The sequence below is a fragment of the Anthonomus grandis genome, chromosome 9 (genome assembly GCF_022605725.1).
Source record: "Anthonomus grandis grandis chromosome 9, icAntGran1.3, whole genome shotgun sequence".
In the NCBI taxonomy this organism is placed as follows: Eukaryota; Metazoa; Arthropoda; class Insecta; order Coleoptera; family Curculionidae; genus Anthonomus; species Anthonomus grandis.
In genome coordinates this window covers 15,018,246-15,027,695 of record NC_065554.1, presented here as the reverse complement: position 1 = coordinate 15,027,695, position 9,450 = coordinate 15,018,246, and the positions used below count along the sequence as shown (strand labels likewise).

General features: G+C 31.6%; 1 protein-coding gene across 1 annotated transcript; it reads left to right on the top strand.

Moving 5' to 3' along the window:
- Positions 1 to 3,959: 3,959 nt before the first annotated feature.
- Positions 3,960 to 5,849, top strand: LOC126740307 (gamma-secretase subunit pen-2). Its single transcript, XM_050446270.1, has 3 exons — positions 3,960 to 4,126; positions 4,187 to 4,291; positions 5,555 to 5,849. The coding sequence occupies exons 1-3, from the start codon at positions 4,066 to 4,068 to the stop codon at positions 5,692 to 5,694; spliced, it is 306 nt and encodes a 101-aa protein (XP_050302227.1). The 5' UTR covers positions 3,960 to 4,065; the 3' UTR covers positions 5,695 to 5,849.
- The last annotated feature ends 3,601 nt before the right edge of the window (positions 5,850 to 9,450 follow it).

The following is a 9,450-nucleotide window of genomic DNA, read 5'->3' as shown; positions in this document are numbered from 1 at the left end:
AATTATATGCCTTAATTTACCACCATATTATGCTTGAAACTAGTAATTACGGTTAATTAAACAAATCTGCATGCTGATAATATAAAAAACAAATTGTAAAAGAAATCCTTAAAGAAATGAATATTTATTTACTCTAGAGATACGAATCATATTTCATTGGATATTGGTTGTCCTAGCGAAATAAATGATTATTTTATAAAAGCGGCTTCTTCTGAAACTCCAGACCCTACCACCCTTCATTTTTATATGCAGAACAAAAAATACGTGAATATTTTTGAAAATAAGCATCGATTGATGAGGTTACAGCCGCGTATAAATACATAAAATCAAGGGCTTTTGGAACTGATGAAGTTTGACTCTTTCTGCTAGATAACTGCATTCCCCACATTATTCTTATAATTTTGCATTTAGTAAACAGTTGTATAGAAGCCGCTATATTAATTATTTAGTGAAAAAGCTCATTTTTTTACCGATATCTAAAATTTTCTAAGCACCTGAATTCAAAGATTTGAGCCGATAAGCATCCTTTCTACTACATACACAGTCATTCATAAGAATCATAGCTGTACGGCCTTAATATTACTATTTGAAAGTATTCGATAAGTTAAATTCTCAATTATTGTTGGCTATCTTAAATTATTTGTAATTTAGTAATGTTAGTAGTTAAATAAGCGTTGTTTAATAAAAAGTTATTTGGGTCGCACACAATGCGTAAAATTAAATGGACAGCAGTCAAATTGTCGAGTAGCTTATAATGGTGTTTTTCAAGTATCTATATTCATCCTACTTTTCTTTACACTCTATAATTCCTAATTTTGCACCCATATGAGCTTTAGGTCCTCGCACTTTTAGACCGATGATACGCAATTTATTGGCCAGTTAGTTCTTAGTTCGGAATATATTGATGACGCCAATGTCAAGCTTTCTGAAGATCTCAGTTCCCTGTTTGAATCCTCAAAAATGTATTAGGATTCTCTGAATATGTTAATAGCTATTAAACGAAAATTAACTAACCTCAAACTTATACAGATATGATCATTCTAACTTCGCCTATAGGAATTATATATCGTGGTAGGTCTGGCAACGTTGTGACAATATACTCGAAGCAGCGGACCCCGCCGAAGCCCTAAACCGAAACCTTTCAGTATTCTTAGGGCGTTCAAGTGGGGATGCACTGCTCTGTGGCAAATTAAAAAAAAAATTTGTTTCGTTTGAGCACAGATTTAACTAGCTAACGCAAGCTACAGCTAATTGCGTTAGCTAGTTAAATCTGTGGTTTGAGTCTTTGCTGCTGCCTGTCCTAACAGCAAAAAATAAACTAAAAACCGACTGCAATAATGTTGTAAACATAAATTAACTAAATATTGGACAGGAAATAAAAAAAATTAATTCAAAATAAAGCAAAAAATTAAGTTAATTTAATAATATTAAATAAAAATTTAAATTATCTTATGTCAGGTTCAAAAAGGCCACCCTGCTTAGCAGTGTAGTACGTCGGTCGATCATAAAACGACCTTCTCGTGTTCGACAACATTTTAATGGAGATACTATTAAATGCTCGCCTAATTTTAACACAAAGCTCTTCTAAATTAGTAGCCCGTTCATTTTCATGACTATAAATTTGTTCTTTTAGGTATCCCCAAAGAAAAAAATCATTGGGGGCTAAATCAGGGCTTCTGGCGGGCCATTTAATAGTACCGTTTCCACTGATTGTTCGATCAGGGAAAGACGTTTTGAGAAATTGACGTACCACTAATGCGTATGAGCGGGACAACCATCCTGTTGAAATCAAACTTGTTCTAAATTGATATTGAGCCCTCGAATAGCAGGAAGAACTTCATCCCTCAAAAGATTAAGGTATTTGTTGGCATTAGGGTTTCCATCGATAAAAAAGGGCCTATAATTGAATCACCTAAAATGCCAGCCCATACATTAACCTTTTGAGAGTATTATGTACGTGTTTGTATGCTTATGTGCTTGTTTTTCCTCGAATAACCCACTGTAATGGACGGAATATGTTTACCACAAATAGAGAAAGAGGACTTATCGGAAAACAAAATGTTACTAATAAACATTTTGTCCCGATTTGCCCTTTCCAATACTTCACGGCAAAATTCCATCCGTCTCTCATGGTCCTGTGGGAAAATTTCTTGGGTTTTTTGCAACTATAGCACTTGTACTTATTTCTTTTTAAAATTCTTCTAACCCTTAAAGGCTCAATACCCGTTTCTTTGGCAATGGTTGTCTATTGCAAGGAAAGTTCATTTCAGCAACAGCACAAACATTAACCTCTCGAAGCTCCCGGTCGCTTCTTCGCCTAGCGGTCTAACAACAGGTGGTTGCTTATTTGCGTAGCATTTCCTGCAATTTTGCAAGCACACAAAGGTCTCAAACCTATGGATAATTGCAAAAATTGTGCTGCGTACGGGAATGGGCCGATTTTCGAACGTGAATGCAATTCTGCCTGATATTTCATCGACAGAACAGCCGGCATAATACCACTTAATAATTTGCCTTTTTTCCTCAAGGGAACACATTTTAACAAGAAAATAGCGAGCGGTTTTAAATTTAATCTTTGCTGATTAAGCAGGAAGCTAGGAATAAAAATAACGTTTAAAATGCAATCGCATATTGGCAGTGCAGTGTGGTGGGGATAAGAATCTCGTTTTTCAATGAACGAGCGGAGAGCCGTGCGGCAGAAATATCAGTGTTGCCAAACGTATTAATTTGGAAACGACATGTATTGTGCCCTCTGTCTGTCTCATGCGGACTCCATATGTCCCCTCTCGCTTACGCTCATAGACTATTTCCTATAGGCGAGGTTTGAATGATTATATCTGTATATAGTCGAAGACATCGTTTGGGTGTTCTTAAAAAAGCGTTGGTTTGGTACTATCATAATTTACGTATTATGATGCTTTGTATAGTGGATGTCTTCTTGAACATGATTCGAAGCAGATACAACTAATGCAAAACTCTTGTGGTAATAAATATAAAGCAAAGAAGGATTTTATATTATTTGATATATCATAAAATTTAAATCTTAAAATTTAAAAGAAATCGCCGACCTATCTGTAACAAAAAATTAAGTTTAGATACGATGCATATAATTTAGACTTACGGCATAAATGATCACCTCTCGATACCAGGCTTCGGCTTTATATAATAGAATGCTTAATCAATTTAAACTATTGATTTTATTAACATTAAAAGGGACATTATCGAATATTATTTTGAATTTATGAAGCAGCAAATAAGATTTTCTATTTAATGTATTGGTTAAAGTGTGTCCATCAGTTATTGTAAAACGTTGTTAACTACTCTAGGGTTAAAATTGAAATCTTAGCTTGAACTTCGCTTTTTATAAGCTTTAGCTTAAGTTTTCAATAATGTTTATCACTAATAATAGTATTATTAATAATATTATTGTTATAAAATAAAAAAGGAGAAATTATTGGAATTTAAAAATTTTCAACATCAAGAGTATCACTAACATCACTTCTGTCCTATACGAGACATTCTATCTCTTTATAATATGTGGCGGCACATCCTCGCTATGTAGGGTAAGGTACTTTTCTGTTTTGGGGCACAGTTGTACTGAAGTTATCTCTCCAGGCTGCTACTGGTTTTTATAATAATCAAACTCTTTCAACTCCAAAGTCTCAAGATTTCACCCGAACTTTACTAATGTAATATGGCTGCCACATACTATTCCGGAGAACTCTGCATTAATCTCAAAATTAATTAAATTAACCTTTGCTCACAGCGTCTAGTTCCGATTGTAGCAACGATTTTTTCCGACTGGCTAATAGAATTTAATTTCTACAGTCCAATTTTTCATGCATTTTCCAGCCAAAATTATTATGGCTTATGGGTTTGTAGTTCTTGCTTAACAATGGGGTCACGACAAGAAGTTTTCCTTACGGTTATTGGGGTCTCTGTCTACTCAGCATATGACATCGACACGTGAACTGTCAGAGTCATTTGAGAACAGCTGATAATTCATGATTCAATTTTGTTGTTTTCAAATAGTAAACATTAAATTTTTAAAAAAAAAGTTAAAATATGGATTTGACGAAACTTCCCAACGAAAAAAAGCTTAACCTATGCATGTGGTATTTTAGAGGTAAGTTAAATTAATTCTTTTGTAATATTCAATATTTAAAGAAATTAATATTAATTTCAGTTGGTTTTGCATTTCTACCCTTTGTGTGGGCGGTAAATGCTATTTGGTTTTTTAATGAGGCATTTAGAAAGCCGGAGTATCCCGAACAAAAGCAAATTAAAAAATGTAAGTAGATTATTTAGCATTAAAATACATAATTTCTAATAAAAGAACATAAAAAACATAGAAGGGCATACAAGAGAGTTAACTTTCAAAACAGGAGATACCTAATATAAAGTATATATTTAAAATAATATTGTTTCATTTCAATAGGATAGAAAATTTATAGGTTAACATCATACATTTACAATTTTTGTACTTCAGATTGAACCTATATGTAAGACAAAACATGAATTCTGGCTGTTATTTCCTTGCAGATTTAAAACTGTTTGGAATTTTCAAATAAAGAACCATGTTTTATTAGTACAGATTTTGCTATTTTATTCAGTAGTGCCACAAGCTATGTTTACAACACATGTACCAAATGTTTAATACTTAGATCAAATGACATCACGAGGACTATTGATATGAGAATTTGATACTTCCCAAACAATGGAGATTTAAAAAAAAAAATTTGGTGTACACCTAGGACCTATTTGAAGTACCAAAATGACATTTCATTGGATGTTAGCTTACGAGGTTTTTATTTTTGTTCATAAAAATAAAAAGGAGGAAGAGAAGGGCAAGCCTAAGCCTTGAAAAAAATTTATTAGTGTATTTTTATTATTTTTAAACAACAATAACACTTTTAAAGATTAGAGGTTAATCCTATAATTCTTCATCTAAACTGATAAACTCGCCTTCAACTGACATTTAGTGGTGTTTTAATGCTTGATTTTATATTTTTATCTTAATTTTTGCCTTTTCACTATAATGCTTTTTTACCTTTGTTTAGTTAGGCCTTATCTTCTTCACACAATAAACCTCTATAGCATAGGTTTTCTTATAGATTTACAGAACAAAATTATTATTAAAGTAAATTTGAAATCCTAGTTGCACTAAAAGAAAGATGCATGCTCTTTCTTTTCTTTTCAAAATTCTGAATGGTCTTAATTTTACTGTTTTTAAAATTAATTTACATCCTTAGAAAAACTTTAAATGCTTATAGCAAGTTTTTGGGAAGTTGCTATTGGTTAAATAGTCTATTATTAAACAATAGTCTAATTTAGGAAATATTTAGGTTCTTGTCACATTATTAAGTTATTAAGAAAATATGATACCTACATAGCTATTAATTATTAGCTTAAATTGTATGTACTTGAATGGAGTACCACAGTCAAGTTATATCACAAGCTAAAATCAATTTCCAATTAAAAGTATTAGTAGTATAAACCATGCATTAGTGGAATTTTAAATCTAAATATTAATAACTAATCTTGTTTGTTTTAGATGTTATATTTTCAGCACTGGGGGCTTTACTATGGCTAATCATCCTTGTTTCGTGGATAACAGTTTTCCAATTAAATAGATCATCTTGGGGAGCCTTTGCTGACCAGATATCCTTTATCATCCCTTTAGGAACACCTTAATTATTTTAAGAGTATTAAATTATTGCTTAAGATTAAATTAATATAGTCTCTAGTTTAGTTACCTACCAAATAGATTCATTGTATTAAATATTTTTTTACTTTTTAAAATGTTTTTGTTATTAGAAAGTGCTGAATAAAAACAATTTTTTCAGAAAGTTGGATACAAGTAAAAGAACAAGTTCTATGCTTTTCAAGATAGACACCATTAATATAGTAACATATTGCTTGATACACTTGCCAAAAAATAATAACTTATTTTGTAAAGGAAGGATTTTTTTCTATAGCACTATAGTCAACTGCAAGGTATATTAATATACTTGAGCCAGAGGTAGTAAAAACACCAAGGTACTTATATGGAAAACTTTGTTCTAGAATGGATGTTTACAATTTAAATTTAAGGTTGGAATTTTTTGAAAGGTAATTGTCAGATTTTTTAATTTCAACAAACTGCCACCTTAATTTTTAAGAATAAACCCTGTGCAAGCATTTATAAATCAAATTTTAAGGAGAAGAGCTAAAGATTAAAATTGGCAATATATTAAAAAGTTTGTTATTGTGTATGGTGTTGAGGTGTAGAACGTTTTAAGTAGTGGTTATCAGTGCTACTGCCCTTCAAAGTAAAATGTTAATTTTTTTTTCTATCAAAACAGATTAGTCTACCAAAATCAGCACTTAAATATTCTCCAACTACCCTTGAATTATGTAAGGACGCCCCATCTTGCTGGAAATATATCTGATGTCACTGTGCCAAAGGTGACATATCCTTGGCACAGCTTCAGCAACTCTGGCATATATATACATATGTTGCTGCCTCTTATATGGGATTCGTCAGATAATATTACCTTTTTCGCAAAATCAAGATCTTCATTAGTTTTGGTTAAAAACCAATTAGAAAATTTCATTCGGAGATTCTCGAACAATATTTACCTTATATGGTTTCAATTTCCTTTTTTTAATTTTTTGCACTTTTGTTTTTGAAACTCCTACCTCTTCCTCTATTTTTCTACAGGAAATTTGAGGTCTTCCTGCTTCCATAAACGCTAAAACAATTATTTTGCCAGCTTCATTTCTTTCATCATGAGGTTGCCTAGATTTTAAATAGCAGCCATAATTTAAAAGATTGCATTATAACCGGAATACCGTTGCCCGAGATGGCTACGTCTTTCTGGAAACTTAAAAGATCTTTTTGTTTTTCTGAATTTTGTAACAGAATAAAATATGCCGATTCTATACCTGTTTAAATATAATTGCAGCGCTGCTTCGACATTTTCGGTTGAATTGTTTAAACAAATTACAAAATGTTAGTATAGTATGATCTTTTAAAAATTTTGAAATTCGATGTTTTTACCGTCAGCCCATCATTATTGAAGTGTATTGACTCTGTGGCTTAGTTTGCATGAATACAATGCAATAAACAAAATATTTTTTATGCATGTTCAACTTTTATGCATTTATGAAAGACTTTATGGACTATTAAAAAAACAAACATAAATATGAATTTTTCTGATTTTTAAAGCTACAATTTATTGAAGATTAGGTTGCTATACATCAATGTATGCAGAAAAAAATGCAAAAATTTGACGTTAAAATATAGTTTTATTTAAACAAACAAGTTTGTGGCAAATGTTAAAAACTATGCTTTTTTTTTCTAAATGCGCCACTGACTTTAATATAAAAACATCTATTATAAGCAGCTTTAATTTTTTTCTATCTTATACAGGACATGAGAAATAATATCTCCAAAAATAACATTTTTCGCCCTGTATTTCAGTAGTACTTGGAATATTTCTGTTTGTGACTTTAAAAGTTGATAGAAAAAAGTAATACAGGGTCGCAAAAACCGCAAAGCTATATCTTAAAAAATTATAGACATATAAATATATAATATATTATATATAGTTATAACCCCTCAATCTCATCCAAAATGTTAGATATAGAGTTAGAATTTTGTAAAGAAAATATAATATTGAATTAGATCTACTATAAGGAAAACCATTTATTTAGATTTTTTTCGTGGTACAACTGTGTTAAACATGTTTTTTAAGAAAACCCAAAAAAACAGCTTTTTGCTTCTAAAAAATTTAATTTTTGGAACTGCGATCACATTGCCCCGCCGCTTTCCACTAAAATTTTTTATGAATATACATTAGAAAGAAAAAAACGCTAAATAATATTTAGAAACTAGTATATTTTTAAATTAATTTGACATTAAATAATGCTTTAGTGCACTTTTTACAAAATAAAATTTTTAATGTATTTGACGTGCAAATAAATATTATTTTTCTTTAAAGCATGCTTATTTTTTTAGCAGTCGAATTGCGAATTTTAAAATACCTAATTTCCAGCAATTTTGGAAGATAATAACTTTTTTATATTTTTAGTACTACTTATTAAGGAAAAATAATTGGAAACTTCCTAATTGCCTCCTGCAAATTATATCGAGTGAACTCGGCTCCGTTTATGGAAATCGTCGTGCCTTTTTAACTGTAGTTTATACACTTAAAAGAATAAAGGCAAATTAAATTTGAAAGATAAGGAATAAAATAATATTCATTACATATTTATATTATTATGTTTCTGCAAATTTTTATAGGGACAAAATTATTATTTATATCTTTATTTTTTCAAGTTCTGTGTGATAAGATGAGGCTTAAAACTAAGAAACGAAAACCATGGGTTACAAGAGGCCTTAGAATTTCAGCTAAAAACCTCCGTTTTTTGACTAAATTGTGCAAATATACCACAAATGAAAATATCCTTGTATATCATCAGAAATACCGTAGTCTGTACAGAAAGACAATTAAAGCAGCAAAATCTAATTATTATTAGGGATCGCTTAAATATGTCATCAAATAGGCAAAGAGAGTGTTGGTCGATTATTAATGATTTTAGACATTGCCATAGAAAAGTATCTGAACCGTAGTTAAGACCTGACAACGACTATTATTGTGGTATACCTAATATCTTGCTCAAGGGCATTCGTAGTAACATTGATCCCTTACACTATCTTCAACAAGTGTCGGTTGAGCATTCATTTTTCTTTCATCCTCTCGATCTCACCGAAGTAGAAAATTAAATCAAACGCCTAAAAAACCATAAATCATCTGGAGCTGATGGGATATCTTCGAGGTTGTTACTCTTTTTGCCTGATTCAGCCTTAAATGCTTTAGTTTCTGCCATAAACAATTCTTTACATATTGGCATTTTTCCTTCATGTTTAAAAGAGGCAGTGGTTATCCCTCTTCATAAGAGTGGAGATTTGGATCAGCCTTGTAATGTCCGTCCCATTTCTATTTTGTCTACCCCCTCTAAGATAGTTGAAAAACTTGCAAAAAGCAGAATTTTGTCCTTTTTACATCATAATGGCATTTTGTCTGCAAATCAGTTTGGATTTCAAGCCGGTAAAGGGACTCATGATGCTGTTTTTAGCTTTTTGGAGAGCGTCTATGTGTCCTTGAATTCTGGAGAGTCATCGGCGGCAGTGTTTTGTGATCTATCCAAAGCATTTGACTGTGTGGATCATGGAATACTGTTATCTAAGCTCGATAAATATGGTTTTAGGGGCGTAGCGTTGCGATGGCTTGAGTCCTATCTATCAAATCGTACTCAGAAGGTTACAGTGTCTGGGCGTTTGTCTGCTTCTAGATCCCTAAAATGCGGCGTTCCCCAGGGTTCAGTGTTGGGACCACTGTTATTTTTACTGTATGTGGATGACTTGAGTTCATTGAAACTGCAGGGCAAGGTGGTTCAGTTTGC